This window comes from Saccopteryx bilineata, chromosome 3 (assembly GCF_036850765.1).
Source record: "Saccopteryx bilineata isolate mSacBil1 chromosome 3, mSacBil1_pri_phased_curated, whole genome shotgun sequence".
Classification (NCBI taxonomy): domain Eukaryota; kingdom Metazoa; phylum Chordata; class Mammalia; order Chiroptera; family Emballonuridae; genus Saccopteryx; species Saccopteryx bilineata.
Window position 1 is genome coordinate 293051840 of NC_089492.1, and position 21515 is coordinate 293073354.

At 58.8% G+C, this 21515-nt stretch overlaps 2 protein-coding genes across 5 annotated transcripts in view; one reads left to right on the plus strand and one right to left on the minus strand.

Moving 5' to 3' along the window:
* Window positions 1–12464, plus strand: NOC2L (NOC2 like nucleolar associated transcriptional repressor). Of its 2 annotated transcripts, none has more exons than XM_066270767.1 (19): window positions 1–248; window positions 397–567; window positions 1668–1842; window positions 1931–2053; window positions 2697–2817; window positions 2904–2994; window positions 4597–4675; window positions 4794–4904; window positions 5110–5223; window positions 5864–6052; window positions 6257–6396; window positions 7167–7278; window positions 8907–9020; window positions 9290–9391; window positions 10373–10516; window positions 10603–10716; window positions 11196–11328; window positions 11592–11672; window positions 11876–12464. In XM_066270767.1, exons 1-19 carry the CDS (start codon window positions 16–18, stop codon window positions 11983–11985), a joined length of 2457 nt encoding a protein of 818 aa, XP_066126864.1. In that variant the 5' UTR covers window positions 1–15; the 3' UTR covers window positions 11986–12464. The 2 variants fall into 2 exon arrangements, with proteins under 2 accessions (XP_066126864.1, XP_066126865.1); XM_066270768.1 differs by having other exon boundaries at window positions 2700–2817.
* Window positions 12115–21515, minus strand: part of SAMD11 (sterile alpha motif domain containing 11) — a 17871-nt gene continuing 8470 nt past the window's right edge. The window contains exons 5-14 of one of the 3 annotated variants that reach the window (XM_066270765.1): window positions 20650–20774; window positions 18018–18107; window positions 17716–17850; window positions 15746–15908; window positions 14504–14619; window positions 14227–14305; window positions 13782–14155; window positions 13328–13452; window positions 12911–13021; window positions 12115–12836 (exon numbers count right to left, since the gene is read on the minus strand). In XM_066270765.1, the coding sequence (XP_066126862.1) occupies window positions 12591–12836; window positions 12911–13021; window positions 13328–13452; window positions 13782–14155; window positions 14227–14305; window positions 14504–14619; window positions 15746–15908; window positions 17716–17850; window positions 18018–18107; window positions 20650–20774 (1564 nt within the window). In that variant the 3' untranslated portion in view covers window positions 12115–12590. Of the gene's footprint in view, window positions 12837–12910; window positions 13022–13327; window positions 13453–13643; window positions 14156–14226; window positions 14306–14503; window positions 14620–15745; window positions 15909–17715; window positions 17851–18017; window positions 18108–20649; window positions 20775–21515 lie in introns of all 3 variants that reach the window. The other 2 variants (XM_066270766.1, XM_066270764.1) reach the window with 2 other exon arrangements.

The window sequence follows — 21515 nt, forward strand, 5'->3', positions numbered from 1 at the left end:
GCGCCAGGAGCCCGCATGTCCCATGTCACCCTAGACTCGGGGCGTGCCCACAGCACAGGGGACATGAGCGCGCCCGCCCGCTCGCCGGCCGCCAGAGCCACGGCTGGAGAACCGCAGACGCAGCGGGGCGGGGCGGGGCCGGGGCGGGGCGGCCAGAGGAAGTGCTGCTGGAGCGCAGCATTCTGGGGCCGGAAGTGGGGCTCACGCTGCAGCCTGGCGGTCATGGCGACGGCGCGGGGCCGCAAGCGGTGAGTTGCGAGTTCGGGGACCTGTTCGGTTTTTCTGTGGTGCTTGTATCCTAAGGGGCTCCTTTTGCGCTTCTCCATGTTCATGGGCGGCGGGACTGGAGCACCGCGGGCTGGCGGGGAGCCGTGACTCCGATGTCGTGACCCCCAGGCGCCTGGCGGAGCTGACGGTGGATGAGTTCCTTGCCTCCGGCTTTGATTCCGAGTCTGAGTCCGAGCCCGAAGGAGCCGCAGAAGCCGAGGCGCGGGCGGCGCGCGGAGCGTCCCGGAGCCCGGATGGGGCAGGCGGGATCCCCTCGGCCAAAGATCCCCGCAGTTGTGTGTAAGCAAAACCCTCTTCGTCTCCAAGGCCCACCCGCGGCAGGGATTATGACCACTGCTGCGGCCTCAGGACCGAGGCTTAGGGACCTTTGACCACTCCCCCAGACCCCTGGGCTTATTCATTTTCCATCCTGAAAATTGCTAATTGGGGGCTCTGTGCCAAGTCTGCTTTTAAGAGGTTGGTAAATAATATCAAGGTCCGTTTTTGGCCTGGGGAGCTCGCTCAGTCTTGGGTAAGTCAGGAAGTGCGGCGTGCTGTGCGATAATTGCTGGTGACAGGAGCACCAGCAGCGTGGCTGGGAGCATCTGTTGCTGTGTCGAGTGGGGAAGGTCATTCGAGGTGACAGTTGAGCAAAGACCTGCAGACAGTAAGGGAAGAGTGTTCTAATGTTTCAGAGAGCAGGGACAGCAAAGATTCTGAGTTGGAAGCAGAACCCTTATGGGCACAGGTGAGTGTGGCTGGGTGGACCTGGAGGGGTGGTGATGGGAGCATTTATAAGATATCCCAGCAAACTGGGAAGTCATCTCAGGCAGTGAAGTAATGACACGTGACAGATAACACCAAGGGTGGCTTGGGATGTGCTGTGTTATGAGTAGGTTGTAGGCGGCAAGGATGGGAACAGAGAGAGACCATTATGGCAATTGAGAGATGGTGCTGGTTCGAGAGGGGGCATGAGAGGTTTCAAAGATAGAGGTATGAGAGACAGAAGAGGGGTTTGTTTGCCTTTTCACCTGAGTGCCTGGGAAGGGATAGTTACCAACCACAGATGTAGAGCAGGGTGTGGGCAGAGCAAACTTGGGGTAACTCCAAGGTCAGTGTTGTACATGTGGGGTTTGAAATGTATGTGCTGAAACATGTATAGAGAAGCTGTGGGATATGTGAGTCTGGAGCTTAGGGGAGAGAGGGATCTGCTGAGAACCTGCCTCTGGGAATCTCCTGCCTTAGTGCTCAGTAGCTGTTGTAGAGAGAGTAGATTAAGTCTTCTGTTTTCCCAGAGGAGGCCAGTAAACTGATAGTGTGGGCAGGAAGCTTTACTTCCCCTCCACCCCTACTGGCTCTGCCTGTCCATCCCACTTGATGACTGACCCCCACCTTCACAGCCAGCGTAAAGGCCATGCCTCTGAGCACAAGGATCAGCTTTCTCGGCTGAAGGACAAAGACCCCGAGTTCTACAAGTTCCTGCAGGAAAACGACCAGAGCCTGCTGAACTTTAGTGATTCGGACAGCTCTGAGGATGAAGAGGAACAGCTCCATTCTCTGCCAGACATGCTGGAAGTGAGGGCCTGGACAGAGCTGGGCAGGGGCAGGGGGCACACGTGTGGCCTCTACATCCTGCTCTAGCCTGGCCCTCTGTCTTTTGCAGGAAGCAAGTGAGGAGGAAGATGAGGAAGAGAAAGATGGGATCTCCAGAGGACTGAAGGGGAAGAAGAAGGATTCTATCCCTGTGACCCTTGCCATGGTTGAGAGATGGAAGCAGGCAGCGAAAGTGAGACATGGCCTGGAATGAGCAGCTGGACACACTGACCCCTTTAGCCCTTTACTCGTCAGTTCCCTGGGCCTATGCAGATGGGAGGACCCCTCCTCTGAGCAACTGTACTTGGAGTCCTGTTCAATACAAGAGAAGCTCACATAGTTCCTCCTTATGCTAAGAGACTCCAGGACTGTGTTCTGTCCTTCAGTCAGAGATTCCAGGGGCTCTGCCTGCTCCTTTGTTCTTAGTTTCTCTCTTCAGCTCCTTACTCCCCAGAGTTTCTTGTGCCTTTGCTAATTGGTCAAGCGAGGCCTCTTTTTCCAAAGGTCTTGCCATGATTTCTGTAGGGAAAGGAAGGGACACAAAGGGAGAACTCCAAATGCTCCGCAGAGCTGGCTGTTGTCCAGATCTGGGACCTTCAGCCCCTCCCCCTGGTCGCTGAACTGGGCTTCCTGCCCACCCAGGAGGAATTTTACTCTGTGTTTTTATCCCAAGCACAAGGCTCAGTAACACTGCCCCCACCTCTGCCTTGTGTCTGAGAATGAAGATGAGGGGTGCCTTTCTTTCTTAGGGCAGGTTCTGGGAGCCCCGGCTGCCTCTCCCTCTGTCCAGCACAGCTGCCACTTCCCACAATGTTCTGGGTTCTCTGCCCCTTTAGCAGCACCTGACTCCAAAGCTGTTCCATGAAGTTGTGCAGGCATTCCGAGCAGCTGTGGCCATCACCCAAGGAGACCAGGAGGGTGCTGAGGCCAACAAATTCCAGGTCACAGACAGTGCTGGTGAGCTGAGGTCAGGGGACCTGGGATACAGGCTCCCTGTTCCATCTTCTGTCCTGTGAGTGGCATCTGTGGTCCCCTCATTTCAGTGTTCAATGCTCTGGTCACCTTCTGCATCAGAGATCTCTTTGGCTGCCTCCAGAAGCTATTATTTGGAAAAGCTTCAAAGGACAGCAGCAGGTGAGAGGGTGGGGTGGGGTGGGGTGTTTGGGGCCCTGCAATGGGGAAGCTAGAGGCCTTGTGACCTAGCAGTTTCCTCTAGACCCACCTGGCACAGAGGGATGTTTGGGGACAGAGCCAGGCTCTTTCTAGGGCTCTTGGGCGAGGCGAGGCTCTCAGGGCCACATTGGCCTTTTTCTTTTTGAGAAGGGAAATTCTTTGGCCAGAATTTCTCAGGGGCTGCAGACTGTGTGTTTGACTGTGTTCCCCCATTTTCTCAAGTCAGGATATTCGATATTCTCTCTCTTTCTCCCTCTCCCCTTCTCCTCCCCTTCTCTCCCCCTCTGCTTCTCTCTCCCCTTCTTTGGATGAATAAGTCTCATCCACTCTCCTGCCCTTTGCTCTGTGGCTGCTGCTAGGTGTGTCTCCAGGAGGGGGCCAGGTTGATACTGGGTTTTGAGAACCTTACCTTAGAGGTTAGAGGTAGATCAAGCAGAGAAGCTGTGGAATGTCTTCAGATGGGGAGGAGATCAGCAGACAGTGGTAGAACAGGGGTTACATTGGGGCTAGAAGGGCCAACTGCCACGTGACCTGGAGGCAGTAAGGATCTTGGAGGGTCAGACTCACCTCAAGTGCCTTCTGAAAGAAGAAAAAAGTGTTCAGGGAGGGGCCCTGCTGTCATCACCTGAAGGGGAAGTGGGGGTACCTGGACCCGGTGGTATTAGTCAGGCGGAGAGTGTGGCCATGTGGAGGGGGACAGGCAGTGAGTACGAGGGCATTGAACACGGTTGGTGGCATTCTTCCTGGGAAGGAGACTGCCGCGCTGCAGCCACCATGAAAGACAAAGAGTGCTGCCTCCTGGGTCAGGGTGAGCTTTTGTCCTCTTAGGCGTTTCATCTTTCTTTCTTTTTCATTTTTTATTCTTTCATTAATTTGAGAGAGAAAGGGGGAGAGGAGCAGGAAGCATCAACTCATAGTAGTTGCTTCTCATGTGCTTTGTCTGGGCAAGCCCCGGGGTTTCGAGCTCGTGCCCTCAGCATTCTACCTTGATACTCTGTCCACTGCGCCACCACAGGTCAGGGGCATTTCAGCAGTTTTTAGTGAGCACCTACTGTGTGCTGAGGTGCTGAGTTCTGTGAATGCTGAGGGGCAGTGCCTGTGAGAAAATCCCAGGAACGGCAGTCACTATTGCCAGGTCTTTTCAATTTTTCAAAGGATCAGAGTCTGGGTTCCTTGGTGAAACTGAGTTGTGCACACAGAGGTTTTGGGTTTTTACAAAATTTTATGGACCACAGAAAACCTGGTTGCAGTGGCGGTTAGTGATGCCTGGGTTAGAGCTCAGGGACCTCCAGGTCTGCTGCGGGTGTGGGTGTCTTCTGGAGACCCTCGGGGGAAGTGGCAGCCCTGGGCTCAGATATGGCGTATAGTGGCTCTCAGTCCTCTGTCCAGCTGGGGAAGCCTGTCCCTTCTCAGGCATTGGCCACAGCCACTCTTGGGAGGGTCTCCCAACAGGGCCCATCTGTCCTGTGCATGGTTACATGTAGCTCAGGATACTTGGTGTAAGCCAAGACTTGTCTAGGCTTTAGGTCTCACACGGGTGGGGTGGGTGGGGCGTCTCCGCAGGTTGCTGCAGCCATCCAGTAGCCCGCTGTGGGGGAAGCTCCGGATGGACGTCAAAGCTTACCTGAGCTCAGTCATACAGGTGTGGTCCTGGTGGGGAAGGGCCTGCTGCGTCCCTGGGTCCCGGCCGTGTGCAGTGTCTGGTCTTTCTCTGTTTTGATGTGAGTAGGGTTGGCCATGCTGACTCTCCTGCTTTCTAGCTGGTGGCCTGCGTGGCAGAGACGACAGTGGCCACAGCCCTCCTCCAGCACGTCGGCAGCTCCGTGCCCTACTTCCTGACTTTCCCCAAGCAGTGCCGCATGCTGCTCAAGGTGGGCAGGCTGCCCTGTGGGTGCGGTTGGGTGCCTGTGTCTACCCTCAAACATGCCACACTCCCACCAAGGTCTTCCTTGGGCAGAGCAGCCCAGGCATGTGAGAACAGGCTCTAGTTTCAGGCTGTGTCCCAGTAGTGACCACAGGAGCCTCTGGCTGGACTTGGGAAGGCTGAGCCTGGCCATGGTATCTTGTTCTTTGCAGAGGATGGTGGTCCTGTGGAGCACAGGTGAAGAGACACTTCGAGTGTTGGCCTTCCTAGTCCTCATTAGAGTCTGCCGGCACAAGAAAGACACCTTCCTGAGCCCCGTCCTAAAGGTAGTATGGGCCACAGGCTCCTGCCTGTGCAGCCCCAGTCTGTGCTGCCTTTTTGGTCAGTGCCCCTCACCAGGACTGTGGTTCCTGGCAGACCCAGGTCCTTGTCCCTTTATCCTCCCTGAGAAGTGGGGGACAGTGACAGTGACGGGAACTCTTGTTCCCCCCACCACCACCCTGGGCCCTGGGCTCTACGTGGACTGCAGCATGCACAGGTTCCCTCAGTGGATAAGGACATCAGGTTTGGTGAGGGACGGGGACCCTGGTGCCCAGCTTCAAACCAGGGATTGCCTGTCCTGCATGGGGACCTTCCGGAACCCCCTGCATAGGCCTGGAATGCAGCAGGGGCTCTTCCCTCCTAGTCCCGCCATGGTCCCCTTGCTGGTTCCCAAACTTGTTCATGCTGGAGCTCTCCCTCCCTTGGTACTGGGTTCTCCCTGTAAGAGCCCTCGCTCTGACTGCAGATGCCTGAGGGAGGTGGCTGTATCTTGTGGAGGAAGAGCAGCAGTGGGGCCCTGGGGTGGGGAGGGGTCTGCAGCAGACACGGCCGGACTGTGGTTCTGAGAGGCAGCAGCTTCAGGTGTCTGGTGGTGGCACTCCGGGACCCCGTGAGCTCAGATGGCTGTGACTGGTCTCCCTGCAGCAAATGTACATCACATACGTGAGGAACTGCAAATTCACCTCCCCCAGCACCCTGCCACTCATCAGCTTTATGCAGCGGACGCTGACCGAACTGCTGGCCTTGGACACAAGTGTCACCTACCAGCACGCCTTCCTCTACATCCGCCAGCTTGCCATCCACCTGCGCAGTGCCATGACCACACACAAGAAGGTGTGCAGCTGGGCTGGGTGATGAGCAGCCCAGGGGCCCAACCCAACCAAGGGCCTGGGGCCTCCTTAAGGAGAAAAACCAGCGTCTAGATGGGGTTAAGATTGTTGCTGGGGGGGGGGGGGGCATTATAGTGCTACTGCCTGCTGCGACCCTGTGTGCGTGGTGGGGCCCTGAGCTGACCCAGGTGGGACTCTTTCTGCCCAGGAGACACACCAGTCCGTGTACAACTGGCAGTTCGTGCACTGCCTGCAGCTGTGGTGCCACGTCCTCAGCACCATCTGCCCCAGCGACGCCCTCCAGCCCCTGATCTACCCCCTTGCCCAGGTGGTCCTTGGTTGCATCAAGTGAGTCAGGGCGGGTGGATGGCCCTGAGGGCTAGAGGTCATCCAGGGACAGGTTGCAGGGAGCTGTTCTGGAGGGCCGAGAGGCGGTCCTTTTCCAGGTGACCAGGGCCAACAGGGAGGGTCTAGGGTCTGACTTGGTGCCTGTGTAGAAGGGGTTGATGGGGCTGTCTGTGGCTTCAAGCCCCACGTGGGAGACACCCAGGCTCAGGCTGCAGGGCTCTGGGTTGTCTGTGGTGTGAGCACCTGCCCAGCACCTTCGTCCCAGGCTGCAGCACATGTGCAGTTTCAAGGGAATTTGGGTTTATTTGCATGGGGTTCTTGTACAGAGCAGGTCGGGTCTGGTGTGTGGAATCCTGGGTGTGAACGGAAAAGGTGCACGTGGCTTGGTGGCTTTTGGCCAGGAGGGCCAGGAGGGGGCAGCCCTGTCTTCCTAAAGGGGGAGCCTTTAGAGCTGGGAACAAAGGCTTGAATAAGTGACTCCTCTCAACACACACATGCACACTAAAATGAAACAAAATTAAATCTGGTTGGGTGTCCCTGCAGCCTTATAATTGGGCAAGGGAGCAGGTCCTGAAGACTTTGTGTCTTGCCCTCTTCTGTCAGAAATGTGATGAGCAGGTGTGGCCTCTGACCCTGAGAGAGGTGCACGGAGTGCCACTGTTGAGCTTGGGGCTCCATAGGAAGGATCAGGGCAACAGTCAGGAGGGTCAGGTGGGTTTGTGAGGTCCCTGAGGCTGGGCCTCATGTCAATCCTGTCCTCCCATTCCCAGGTTGGTGCCCACTGCGCGCTTCTACCCACTGCGCATGCACTGTGTGCGCGCCCTGACGCTGCTCTCCGAGGGCACCGCCACCTTTATCCCGGTGCTGCCCTTCATCCTCGAGGTGAGTGAGGAGATGAGTGGGTGGGCCCTCGCCTGCAGAGCACAGGTGCTGTGAGGACTTTGTTGTTCCTGTGCTGCCTTCTGTGCAGGCTGGTGGTGTGTGTTGGTTGGCAAGAGCAGCAGTGAGGACAGGAAGGTGCCTCGTGGTGGGGGCCTGAGGGTGCTGGTTTTAGGGCACAGACCTAGGTTTATCTGGGTATTTGCCCAAGATGAGAGTGAGTGAGAAATCCAGGCCAGAAGCCCAGGTCTGATTCCAGGGCTGCACCTGCCCTCTGTAAGTCTCCGTGTGGGCCACATGCGTATGCATCTGCGTGTTTGCATGCTCGCATAGCTCAGGCGGAGAAAGCCTAGAAATGTACTGGTGGTAGACCCCAACACAGGAAGTCCTCAGGAATTCACACCTCACCAGAGAGGCCCTCACCCCTCCTACCAGATAGCTCCGAGTGTCTCCGGCCGGGGCTGTGGTCCCCCTGTACTGTGTGTGGGGTGGGGGAGGGACCTTCTTACTCCATGCCCTGAGGCAGGGATAGTGCAGATTCGTGCTCATAGAATGACTCCCACCCAGCCCTTGGGTCCATGCTTGAAGCTCTCCTCACCCCATCAGCCAGTTCTAGGTATCTGTCTCTCTTTGTCTCCTCTCTGCTTCTTTCTTCCTTTTTGCACTGACCCCAGCCCTGGCTTGCTGCAGCTGTACCCCATACATTCCTCTCACTCAGGGATGCATACTTCTCCCCAGAACAGACAGACCACAAAGGCGGAAGCTGAGCTCTCTGCCTCCAGGGAGCCCCAGCCTTCCCTCCCTGTGTGGGCGGTAGGTCAGACACCCTGTCCCCCTCAGGCTAGAAAAAGGGCCATGCCCTCCCAGGGACCCACTTTGTCCTCACCAGCATCACGGCTGCTTTTAATCCAGAGTGGACCTGAGCTCAACTCTGGAATCTCCTGTTGGAGGAGGGCGGGGGTCTTTCCCAGTTAGACTCCCCTAGCCTCGGCCATCCATCCCCCTCAGGGATTCATCCTGGATCACTCCCTTCAAGGGTCATGGGTAGAGGTGCCAAGCTGAGAGGCCAAACACCCACTGTTCCCTGGGCAACCTTTAGTCTCCAGACCAGGAGGAGGACCTCTCCCAGAGGCCAGTGCTGGCACCGATGTGCACAGCCGGCTGTCTCTGTAGAGGACATAGGAGGTGGAGTGGCCTAGCTCCTCATCTGAGGCCTATGTGCCTCGGTGTGTTCTCGTGAGTCCGCAGACCTGGGGCCAGGGCCGGGCCCAGGCCTCGAGGGGGTAATTATGGGTGAGGGTGTGTGGTGGGCAGTAGTCTTGCGCAGGAGGGACTCTTTGTCTCCTGACACTGTCCTTGTGGCCCTCTGACCTAGTGTTTAGGAGGGCTCACTAGCAGTGTGTTTGTGCTCCTGGTCCTGCCCATTAGCCAGGGTCCCAGTCTGGGATGAAGGGGCTCCCCTGGGGGCCCTAGAGCTCTGGAAGGCATGTTTCTGTAGGGCTGCAGGTCTGGTGCTGCATTGGGCTCCTTGTCCCTGCTTTCATGATGTGTCTTCAAGGACCCAGGGTGCAGGCTGAGGTGAGGGGTGGGGCCAGTGCCGCAGTCTGGGCTGATGCTATTGGTCAATGCAGGTTTTCCAGCAGGTTGACTTCAACAGGAAGCCGGGACGCATGAGCTCCAAGCCTATCAATTTTGCTGTGATCCTGAAACTGTCCAAGGTCAACCTGCAGGAGAAGGCTTATCGGGTGAGGCTGGCTTCTAGGCCTTCAGGGAGGGTCCTCGGGAATGCCTTGGGTCAGGTCATGGTGGGATGTCAGAGGGCACCGGGGTCAGCGTTTAGAGTGACCATGGATGCAAGGTGTGGATAGGAAGGGCTCACGGACTATAAAGTTTAGGCATGGACACTTGCTGGCCCCAGCCCCAGTGAGGCTTCCAGGGAAGCTGTGGTGGAGAAGTGGTCTGTGCTCCGTCCCCCTGCCACGCCCTGATGCCCTCCTCTCCGCTGCTGCCTCAGGATGGCTTGGTAGAGCAGCTGTACGACCTCACCCTCGAGTACCTGCACAGTCAGGCCCACAGCATCGCGTTCCCTGAACTGGCACTGCCCGCCATTCTGCAGGTATGTGCTTGCTGTCTGGCTCCCCTGCCCCTGCCCAGATCCCTCCACAGCCTCCTGTAGATCAGGCTGGACTGTGTTTTAACGGACTCAGCTCCCTGTTTACACAGCGCCGGCAGAAGTCAGCGTGCTTCAGCTGTGGAGCCAGTGGAGGAGCCTGGCGCCTTGCAGTGCCCTTCCACCCTGGGGCTCTGGTGTGGGGTCCATGTTTAGGGGGTGCAGCTGGCCTAGGTTATTACACAAGCAGCCCAGCCCCTCCCCAAGCTTGCTACAGCCCAGGAACCAGTTGGCCATGTGGTCTTCCCTGGGGGCACGGGGTTAGGATCATAGTCAGCTGGTCTCGTGACTGCACATTTCCCTGGGTAGTCCTGCGTGTGGTGCAAAGGTAGGGCAGTCTCGGGCTGTCTCAGCACTTCAGGTGATACTGGGGCTGGAGGGAACCTCCTCCCTCTGTGAAGCCCCTGCTGGATCCCCCATGGGGGTTCATTTGCTTTCAGCCTAGATATTTAACATCTCAGGGAGGCCTGTGCCTCATGGGAGGGGTACTGCCTGTCTGCATGTCCCTGGGACTTGGGCTGCTTACCCCCAGCTGCACCTGACTCAAAGGCCCATCCAGACACAAGTATTCGTGTGCAAGAATTTATTTCTGGGCTTGGAATCCCAGGGATCAGAAAATTTTTCTTTTTGGTAAAGAGCCAGATAGTATTTTAGGCTTTGCAGTCCTGTGGTTTCCACAACTGCTTAATTCTCCCATTGAAGTAAAAACCCACAGAAATGTGTAAACAAACGAATGGCTGTGGCAGTGCAGCTTCGGAGGCCTGGCCCTGGTTCTCACGCAGGCACACTCCCACAGGCATTTGCCCCAGGGCTGCGCCCCCACCCCTCCACTCCCACCTTCCCGGCTAGCTTGTGTGGGATGTGGATACATAGCTGCCTAGAGAGCAGCCCTCTGTGGAGCTGGCTGAACCCTGTTCCCTTCTGCAGCTCAAGTCCTTCCTCCGAGAGTGCAAGGTGGCCAATTACTGCCGGCAGGTGCGCCAGCTGCTGGAGAAGGTGCAGGAGAACGCAGACCACATCTGCAGCCTCCGCCAGAGGGCCTCCTTCAGCGTGGCCAGCAGTCAGGCTGTGGTCAGTGGGGAGGGCACCATTCAATGAGTGGCTGGAGTTTGGGGTTTTGCCCAGGGTGGGAGGTGACCTGAAACCTCTCCCCACAGGATGCCTGGGAGAAGCAGACCCGAAAGGAGGGGACTCCGCTTACTAAGTACTACAGCCAGTGGCGGAAACTGAGGGACCGTGAGATCCAGCTGGAGATCAGTGGCAAAGAGCGGGTATGGGCTGGGACGACATCAGAGGCCTGGGCACACCCAGCCGGATGGTTCTGAGACAAGGACCTAGCTCTCTGCCTGTGACTTTGAGATGGGATGGGGCTGGGTGCTGTCTGTTGGGGAGGACATACACAAAGGTGGTTGGGGTGCCCTGGTGCTACCTGTCCTGGTGCTGTAGCTGTGACTCTGATGGCACTTAAAGGCCAGCGTATGGTGAGAGCCTCCTTACCTGCCTGGCAGGGTGGCTGTCCAGGAATCCTTCCCAGGGATGCTGACTAGGTAGAAAAAGGGGCCCAGCATGTCTTTGTATGGAGGAAGAAGGGCATGGAAGGGAAGTGGGGGGGGGGGCACTGGGTTCGGGTGGAGCCTGTCTTTGGAAATGAGGGTTCTTACTGGAGCACTGCAGTGGCCGTGGGTCTGGGGTGGGCACTCAGGGCTCCCTGCACACCCTCACCTGCTGCTCCTGTTTTGGGGCCTTACAGCTGGAAGATCTGGACTTCCCTGAGGTAAAGCGCCAGAAGCTGGGGGACAGAAAGGATGAGGACAGGGTCGAATTCAAGGACCTCTTTGACCTGGACAGTGATGAAGACGAAGTCACGGACTTCTCAGAGAAAGGTGGGCACCTGCATGCCTCAGCTCCCATTTGCAGGGCCCTCTCTGCCCCTTCTCCGCCACTTTGCTTGGGTAGAGGTTGGGCCTCCTAGAACTGGAACACGTGTCACCAGGCCTTGTTCCTCCCCCACTATCCAGGGCAGTTCTGAATCCTCTCCATTGTGCAGAGGACCACGGGGAGGGTGGGTGCAGAGCTGTGACCCCAGCTGTTCCCTCTGCATTTGCTGGTGGGCCTACTGCCATGAGCTCTTCACCTTGGTCCCCAGGAGCACAGCAGAGGGTAGAGAAAGAGGAGGAGGACGAGGACGACAGTAGCAGTAGTGCCAAAGAAGGCAGTGACTCAGATGGTGAGTGTTCCTGGGTGAGGGTTTGCGCACCTAAGGCTCCCTGGGGATGCCAGGCCAGCTGCTGCGATCCTGCTGGTCTGGCAGCAAGCAGGAGCGGCTCCGATAAATTAATTAGTGCTGTGATTAATTAGTGATGAGTAACCCCTAAAGCTGGCTTCTTCCTGATAAAGCAGAATTTATGTAGCCTCGGTGTCTCCCTGCAGATGGAGGCCCAGATGCAGAGGCGGGGCTGGCTCCCCGGGAGCTGTGGCAGCTGCTGGCCCAGGGGCCGGAGGACGAGCTGCAGGACCTACAGCTCTCTGAAGAGGACTGAGGGCCACCACCTGGGGCTGCAGGGCCTGTGGGCGGCTGCCTGCAGTGTCCCCCTCTCACTGGCAGTCAGCCTTGGACCTGCAGCTGTCCAGAAGCCCTGGGGTCAGCGCCCATGCAGGGGGAAGAACAGTAGATGGTGGACAGGGCTTTATTTGTACAACATAGAAGAAAAAAAAAGTACAAAGCACTGTGCTAATCCCTGGAGTGGCGGCCTTGGGGACTGAAACCTACACTGAAGCCTGCCCACTGCTGCACCCCAGGGTGGCAGGTCCCCATGGGGGAAGCGGACCTCTTGCCTGATGCCAGGATACTTAAAATCTCATGCAGTCCCAGTTCCAGAGGGGCACAGCCAGGGCCAACAGAGCCACTTGTCTTTGGTTTGTCTGTAGTGCCCTGGTTTGGAGCCCCAGGCCAGCTGCGCCAGGCTCCATTGTTACCCCCTGAAAGTCTTTTGAAACATGTTCCTTTTCTTTTAAGTCACATGTTTTCCTTTTAAAAGTTGTGTTTTTGCTTCCAAAACCAGAGGAAAATAAACTGTGGGGAGGGGCCTTTGCATTGCACCTGCTGGCACTGAAAGGCTGGGCATCTGCGCAGCCCACCCCCAACTCAGCACAAAGGCTGGGAGGGGTCTGCAGGCCCTGGGTGCAGAGCCAGGGTCCCGTTCTCTTGCTTGGGTGAGGCTCGGCCAGCAGTGGGGTGTCCCCCACCATAAGGTGAGGGGGCCAGTGCTGGGGACAGGGGCTGATCCTCTGAGGTGAGCTCCCGCTCAGATGGCCGCAGCATTGGTGGCTGCAGAGGCAAAGCCACGGGGAAGCTGGCCATGTAGTAGACTCGGCCCAGGCGCTTGGCCACCTGCAGAGAGACGGGCCTGGGTGGGGGTTCTACAGCCAGGAAAGTCTCAGACCACCACCCCAGTTGGCACTCACCTGTGCCCGAATCTTGAGAGCAGGCCCTAGTTTCAGCCCCATAGTGGTCAGGAGGTGCTCCTCGGTCAGCAGGGGCAAGGTCTCCCCATCGATGCCCTGTTCTCTGAAGACCTGGTGTGGGTGGGGAGCTTGTCAGGGCCTGGGTGTGGCAACAGTGCCTGCCCACCCTGCAGCCCAGCCAAGGCTACATCTGGTGGCTTGAGACTTTCCAGAGAGAGCAGGACCAAGAGGAGCTATCTGCAGTTTGGGGGGGAAATATTCAAGGGGTAGAAAACAACTGCATTGGGCACATGCCCGTGTTGCAGGCAGATGTGGTGGGGGTTGGGGTGCATGCCCATGTCCCTCCCCGCACACCCTTTGAAGGGAGGCCCCAAGGGGTGGGGAGCTCAGAACCATCTCGGGCAGCTGGCCCCTCACCGGTGCATATTCTCCACAGCCAGACAGGCCCCCCACAAAGCTGCAGACATCATCCACTGTCCACTTGCTGACATCCTCAGGGGCTGTGGCCTCCTCTCCATCCGTGAAGAGTCCCCCGACGGCGCCTGGTTAGGAGGGGTTGTTACTAGGACTTTGGAGGGCTCTTCCCTAGGCTCCCACCCATGTGCTGATCTTTGCCTTTTTCAGAGATGTTGCATTCATGACTAAAAGGAATTTTTCTCCCCTTGGTGGAAATGGTGGGGGGATGGGTCTCCTTCCACCCCATGCAGGGATCTAAAGCATTGGGGGTGCCCACCTGTGTGGAAGTAGGGGCTGACGTAGGGCAATCCCAGGGGCAGTGGAGGGGGCAGCATGGACCCTGAGAGAAGCCCCTTCCCCTCTGAACTGGCCCCTCCAGTTGGGGCTTGACTGGGGGTGGGGCCTTGGCCCCCACCAGCCACCGTCTCGGGTTCCTCTCCGTCTGAGTCCTTGGGGGGCTCATCTTCAGAGCCATCTTGTACCCAGAGCCCAGCCCCAGTAGTCTCCTTGGGCTCACTGGGCCGGGCTGAGGCAGGGCTGGAGCTTCCCTTCCGAGAGGCTCGGCGGGCAGGCTCCCGGGGCGGGGTGGGAGGGCCGGGGCCTGGGGGTCCCTGCTGAGGTAGGGCCAGCATTGGCGTGGAGCTGTGTCTCAGCACTAGCATGGCCCCGCGCCGCTGCAGCTCCTCCACGCCCTCGGGCGGGCGCAGAGCAGCTTCAGGCGCCAGCAGCTGCGGCCGGTGCACGCTCTCCAGCTCCTTCTGACGCAGCAGCTCTGCCGACATCTCCAGCCTGGACCAGGGAGAGCAGAGTCAGCCAGCTCGGCAGTGCCAGCTCCTCCCGCACCAGTCACTGTCACCTACCGTGCCAGGTTCTGCTTCCGCAGGAGCTCCTGCTGCCGGGCAAGCATCTCTGCCTGGGCAGGGGGCAGGAAGCCAAAACCTGGTGGGAAGGGGACAGACCACAAAGCCAGATGGCCGAGTGGTCCAGTGCTACCCAAGCGCTCCCCACTCCCGTCCTTGACAGTGGTGAGTCCTACTGGAACACTCGTGGACGCCTGGTCAGGCACAGGCAAACCCGATCGCCCCACTCGCACGGGGGCCCCCAGGACACAAAGGGCTCGAAAACCCGTCTACTCACCTGGGGTCTGGCACAGAGCCGAGGGCACCCCCAAAAAGGGAGGCCTGAGGTGGGGGCCCAGGGCGATGTGCGGGGCATTCTGGGACGACAGCAAGGGGGCCGGCTGTGACAGCTCCCTGTGGAGGGCAGGCCGGTGAGCGCCTTGCGCCACCTCCATTCCCGGAACTGCCCGCCCCCACCCTCACAGCTCCACACTCCGGTTGCCGCTGCTAATTGCCGGCCCCGCGGGCAGTCGAAGCTCCGCTAGTTTCAGCTTCAAGTCCGCGCGCCGCCCCCACGTCCGCCCCCGCCCCTGCTGGCGGCGCCAATTAATCTCGGCGGCGGCGCGGAGGCGCTGACCCGGCGGGCCGCGGCGACTGCAGCGGTAATTACCGCCGGGCGCGCGGGGGCCTCCGCCTCCCAGTTCCCTGGACCCCGTGTGGCCGGGGGGAGGGGTGCAATTAGCTGCAATCCGGGAGGCGGCTGCAGACAGCGCTCTGGGGCAGGGGTCGCAATGTCGTGGGGGGGGGGGGGCGCAGGGCGGAGGTGTGCAGTGGCCGCCTGACAGTAGAGGCGCAGAGCCCCTGCAGCTCTTTCAGTCCCCTAACTCATTCACCCCTCGGCCTTTGCAGGTCTACCAGCCTCTGTCCTGTCCTGGGCTCTCCCGGCTGCGACAGACCCGGGAGGCCTCGTCTGAGCCAGCAAAGGCTCCAGAGTCTGAATCTGTGCAGTTGGGGGCGCAGGGGGGAGAGGGGCCCCTGACTTTCGGGTTTCCAGACCTCTCGCTATTCTCCTTTCTTCTACCTTCTGCTCCATCTATACCACCCTCTCCATGGATTCCCCCCATCTGCATCAAGCACCCTCACCTACCTGCTGGGGGATCAAAGTGCTCAGCTGTCTCAGGGGCACCTGGATTCAGTGGGTACCACAGTTGCTCAGTAAAAAAGGAATCGCCCTTACCACTCCAACCAGAGGGCCACATTCTACTCCAGAACATTTTCCTGGGCCTCTGCCCAGCTCAGGGAGCATCAGGTCCCTTCTGGACAGCAGGCCATGAACCTAGGGTCAGCACAGTGCCTAGCATGTTGGGTACCCACAGGGCTGTGTGGGTGGGATGGGAGAGGGGAGTGTGCATGAGTCAAAGTGGCTGACAAGTATGGAGGTGCTGTGGACCTGACCTGCAGAAACCAGGTGGAAAGTCTATCCACTCCAGCAACAAGCACAGTCAATATGGGGGCCTTGGAGATGCAGTCACCTCAGTACCTCTCTGAGAAGGATGGGGCACCAGCTGGAGTGGTACCCTCTCGGTGCTGAGCCAGGCCCTGCTTCCGACGTTGGCCTGTTGTGGATGAGGGCAGGTGGACTTCCAGGCCACTGGGGCTCCTCACAGCTGCTGCTGCCACCTCCTGCCGGACCCTCAGGAGATCTGGGGGTGGGGGAACAACAGCAGTGACCCAGAGGCCAGGTTCCCCCTAGGCTCTCACTGGTCAAGGACACCAAGAGGACCAGGACCAGTGAGAGCACATCCTCACATCGCACTTACCCTGCTGGTTAGTTGCTGAAACAGACAGATAACAGAAGGCTATAGGGCAGAGGAGACAGACCTTTATGGTACAACAAGCTAGAGGATGCTGGAGTTGTAGGTGGGAGGCACCCACCAGTCTTGGAAGGTAAGCATTTGAGAGGGATATGGGGATGTTATAATCAGAATGCAGTGGGAGGGAGGGAAAAACACAGCAGGCAGGGGATGCTAGTGGTGCATGAACGTTGATATTGACAGCCCAGAAGGCATGGAGACCAAGCTGCAGGAGCCTGGGGGGTGGGGGGTGGGGTGGGGATGAGTGTGCAAAGGCCCAAAGGTGAGGGAGCAGGTTTGTTCCTTGAGGGCAATGTCACCGGGAGTCCAGGAGTTGGGTCTCCAACCCTGGACAGAGGCTGCCCAAGTAACCCCCTCCTAGGTAACACGGTGCAACACTCTATCCATGTGTCTGATACACTCTGTTACCCATCCGAATCCCTCCAGCCTGCTCAGGGCCGGGCCTCCGAGTCCCCCTGCAGTCCCCCATTTGTGCAGGCTCCTGCCGCCGCCTGTTTATAAATTAATTACCCGAAAAGCGGAGGTGGGTCCTGCCCGGGCCGGGTGCCAGCCCGCAGAGCCCAGCCGGCGCGGCCGCCTGCATCGATCCCAGCGGGGCCTCCGCGCCCCCGCGCGCGCCGGCGGCCTAGGTTATTTACAGTCGGCTCCACAGCGGGGGCGGCGGCGCAGGCCGTGATTGACAGCCCAGCTCCCGGCGCTGCTCCCCCGCGGCCGGCGCCCCCTCCCCCGCGCAGGCCAGCGGAGCCGGCCCCAGGCAGGGCAGGGAAAGCAATTAAAAAGGAAGATTTTTAAATTATTAACATTTGGTGAATAATTCAGGCTCTCGGTGCCTGACTGCCCTGGGGGACAGTGCCTTGTGTAAGGAGGAGAAATCCTGCCCGCTTTCCCAGCACCCCCTCACCCACCTCCAGCCAGAAAACCCAAGCTCCCCCAGACTGGGGACTGAGGTCTGCGAGGGCAGGGTGCCAGAGTGTGACCCTGCGATGGTGGGTGGGATTTCCAAGGGTCTCTGAGAGGTGGCATGGTCAGATGGCCAGAGCCAGGGCACACTGTGAGAAGCAGGGTGGGGCAGGCGCGGCGCCTCCCGCTGCGCTTCTGAGTACCAGTGAGGTCCTGTTGGCTAAATCCCAACTGCTGCCCACCCTGTCTTCTAGTCTCCACCAGTGGAAGTTCTAGGGCAGACTGCATCCCTCCTCTGAGGCCTCCCACAGGGAGACCCAGAGGCTCCCTGGAAGTGCGTGACACTGTGCCACACCCTTGAGTTGGAGTGGGAGGGACTGCAATGTACAGTAGGGTGCAGGACAGCCTGCATGGATAGGCGGGAGCATCAAAAAAAAAACCCTTCCCGCTCAGGCTCGCGAGAGACTCTCTCGGGTTCCTCATACTCAGTTTCCTTATCGGTGAAATGACAATGCCTGCCCATGACAACAGGGAGGTGGCCCATCAGGGTGGGAGATGGTGGGGGTGGAGTCACAGGGGACTTGATGGGGACCTGCTTTGGGCTAAGGGAGGAAGAGAGTCATGCCTCTGCACACCTACAGGGAGCTTGCTAATGGGGGCTCAGGAGTCGATGGCCCTGCACCCAATTGGCCTCAGGGGCAGGGAGAGCCCAGCACAGGTGGTAAAGGGCACACACCGTGGCTGGGGAGGCCCAGGTGGTAGAGACGCTGTGGATCGTCAAAGGTGCCAGCCTCACTCAGCGCAGACACAAGCCGGCGGTAGTGATCCTCCGGGGCCATGCTGGGTCCCAGCTCTGACAACAACAGAGTCTCTAATTGGGAGGAACACATGGGGAGGACTCTTCAGATTCTGTCAATCAGAGAGCCAGGGCCTCTCCTCTTTCAACTGGCTGTTGGGCTGACCCCACCCTTTAGAGAGTCTAAGTTATACCCTGGCCCTCCAGGAACCTGTCCCACCAACCCCACAAAGGGCTCCCACCTTGGGGAGACTTGCTTCGAGCCTTCTTCTCCAAAGGGCAGTCAGTGCTGATGTGGGGGGAGCGGCCCAGCCTCTTGCCCAGCAGATCACCTGGGGAAGGGTAGAGTGAGTCCCAGGCCTTCAGCCAGAGGACAGTCCTGACTCTAGTCTCTGGGGGGGGGGGGGGGGTGTGTGTGTATGTTATGGCAGATTTCTGGTAACAGCAGCTTAGGTGGCAACTCAGGACCCCATAGGCACCCCTATTGTCCCCATCCAGCCACACAGCTATCCAGTGCACATTAATGTAGGCCTTCTCAGCACCCTGCCCAAGAGAAAGAAAAGGCTCCTGATGTGACTCCCAGGGCAGGACTGAGGACAGACGGTGGAGGGTCCTATGCCAAGGTTTCTCACACTTCCTGCTCAGGGAGGTCTCCGGGCTGTGGGCCCCAGAGCCCCCACTTCAAGGCCCCTGAGGTTGGGTGCACCGCCACATTCACTAGTCTTCTGCCCTCCACCCAGGCCACACCCCTTGCTGACCCCAGAAGGCCTGAGCCAACACCCTGACTTGGCCTATCACTCCTTCCTGCCCATCTGCCTGCCAAGCATGCTCTGAGCTCCTGAGGAGGCCCTGAGCAGCCTCACCCTCTGTGCTTAGCACCCCCCTATATACATACACTGGCCAGTTCCACCTTACCCCTCCCCAAAGTTTTTTCTCAGGTTCCACATCCAAACCACACTCATCCATCTCCCTGAGCCAGCCCTCTCTATCCAAGCCCATGGCACCTGGATGCCAGGTTCCCTCCTGAGCCTAGGCTGGGGCCCTCTCCATCTCACAAGGCTGTCTGAGAGGTGGGTTGCAAGAGCCATCCCCTCTGTGACCCAGAGCCACCATGACACCTCAGCAAGGGGGCACTGCCACCAGCTTCAGAGCTTAATTCCTTTTCCTTATTCCCTTAATCTGTCATTTTTATCAGCCCAGGAAGTGCAGAACGATCAATCTCCACTTTACAGCTGACAGAATGGTGCTAATAACTTATTGATCTTAGCCACCTTGCTGCCACGGGCCTGCGCCCCTTGGCTCAGCCCAGGCCCTGTCCCATCCTTACCTTGGGCTCAGCAGGATGGGGGACAAAACCAGCATGAGGCCCCGAGGAAGTCCAAGTAGTCAGCCTGGTGGCCTCGGGGTCTCAGGCAGAGAGCCGGGCATCCTGCTGTGCTAGGCCTAGGCTGGGTCAACACCCCAACCCATGCACACACACACACACACCCTTTAAGGTTTAGCAAATAACCCAAGGATATCACCTCCCTGAGATCTGTTTCCCATTTTTCATAGTGGGAATCCCTCTCCCCCTTCCCATTCCGTAGGGAGGTGTGTGTGTATGTGGGGGGAGATGGCAGTGAAACCCAACGCAGTAGCTGCAGTAAAGTCCTGCCAGGGGGTCTGGGTGACTAGTCCTCAATGAGGGCCACATTCACTCAGGGACACAGCTGGGCAGCCAGAAGCAGACACTTGATCACAAGATGCCGCTCGGACCCCCCTGAACCTCTCACAGTCCTCCCCAACCTTCCTGCTCAAGGGCCAAGGAGGAGCTGGGGCTGTGGGGACAGGATTAACATGTGGCTCCTGGGGAAGAGTAGGTGAAGACAAGAGATGACCCCATGCTGGGGCCACCAGAACTGAGAGGCAAAGGAGGGCTACAGCCCTGAGGAGGTGGAGACCTTGATGAAACCTGGACCCAGTACACAGGTGGCAAGTGAGACCTGAGCCAAAGGGAGTGAGGGCACCCTGACCCGGCCACGCTGAGGCCCAAGCACAGCCTGTGTGCAGGCAGCTGGGGGAGGGCCTGCTGGCTCAGAATATCTCAATCATTGTGGGGCTCCCGAGGCTCGAGGCTCCACCCGATCGATGGGGCAATTAGATTTTATCAGCCGCCTGCTCGGCTGCCTCCAACAAGGCTCCAGAAGCAGCCTCCCACCCTCACCCACAAGGGCCTTCTTAGGCACCTGCATGCCTAGGGGCACTAATGGGATGCTTAGGAGGCCTAGGATGATGACCATGCCTGCCCAGCCTTACCGCAGCCACTGCCAAAAACTTCCCTGCCCAGGGCTCATAGGACAGCAAAGGGCTGCTGCTGTCACCCACCCCTCCAAGGTGACCCCAGAGCTCCTGGGCCAGCACCTTCCTGCACACCCATTTGAAGGTCCAGGCCCTAGATGCCCTTCTCTCAGCAATTGACCCCTTCCCTCTTGGGACCCCATTCCTCCGTGAGGTTGGTGGGTGCTCCGTGCATGTCACTCTCAGCCTCTGTGAGCCCTGCACCTCCCTGAGGGTCCTGCCTCTGCATGCCCCTGTGAGCAGAGAGTGACAGTGGCCTCGGCCACTCCAAGCCCACCCCAGCAGCAGCCACTGTGGAGCCACTGCCTCCGCCCCCTGTCTGCCCTGCTGGCTGGGATTAACACAATTACCATCACATGGAGCCCCGGGGGACAGCCGGCCTTGCCACCTCCCGCCTCCTCCTCTGGCCTCCCTGGCTGCCTGCCAAGACTGCTGGGGTGGCGGTATCCAGAGCCACTGAGCAGACACTGGGAGGGCGTGGGCCTGGGCTGCCTCCAGTCTGAGTTGCTGCGACCCTGGCACCCCGGGGTTCCTCACCTGAGCCTCCCAGGCCTATCTCTACGCTGCCTCTCTGGAATTCACAGCGGCTCTGATGCTCGGGCATAACGAGGTGGCTGCTGCGATGCAGGCTGGAGATGAGGGTGGGCAGGTCGCTGTCCTGGCTGCAGCAAGGCAAGACGGGAGGCGGGACCCTGTGAGGCTAGGTGCACAGGGAATGCCAGACCGAGCTTGAGTGTGGGCGTGTATGGCACCAGGGGTACAGCATCAGAGTGTGGCCCTCCCTTGTGCACACTGCCAAGTATGGCTGTGACATCACTTGTGTGATAATCACCATAGCAGGTCCCACCCAGGAAAGCTAGCCCCTGTCTGGTCTGCCGGACATGGAGACTTGCTCTCAGACCCCACTGCAGCTCGTGGAAGGGTCTGTGCGGAGCTGGACCAGCCCAGCCTTGCTAAGCTCTCTCCTGAGTGACCAGCGACTGTGTCCCTGGCCCCAGCTGGGAGGGCAGCGGGGCACCCACCAGGCGCTGTGCTTGCCCCTGAGGAGCTCAGAGAGGACACACTGTCACACGTGTGCAGCACTTGCTGCTACGCCGGCTGCTTCAGTGAGCATGTCGCCCACGCTATTTCAGCTAAAACTACAATGGGCCATGGAACCCCTGTTTCTTCAAATAAGGAAACCAAGAGTCAGACCAAAGTCCAGCAGCCAAGGAGACTCATGTTCATGACACACACGGGCACATGCACTCACAGGGGCTGCTGTCCTGCAGACACACAGACACACATGGACACTATGGAAGCCCAATCACATCAAGGCTCCCAGGAGGACGTTGGCCAGGCCTGGGGGCGGGGGGCTTGGGGTAAAATGTGTTAACTCTTTCGTTCTCTCATTTTTGTTCTTG

Excerpts from the sequence above, each read along its gene's own strand:
- NOC2L (XM_066270767.1), top strand. The coding sequence starts at position 16 with ATGTCCCATGTCACCCTAGACTCGGGGCGTGCCCACAGCACAGGGGAC. Across the intron at positions 1,843-1,930 it reads CTCTGCCAGACATGCTGGAA|GAAGCAAGTGAGGAGGAAGA; the intron begins GTGAGGGCCTGG and ends TGTCTTTTGCAG. Across the intron at positions 11,329-11,591 it reads CACGGACTTCTCAGAGAAAG|GAGCACAGCAGAGGGTAGAG; the intron begins GTGGGCACCTGC and ends CTTGGTCCCCAG.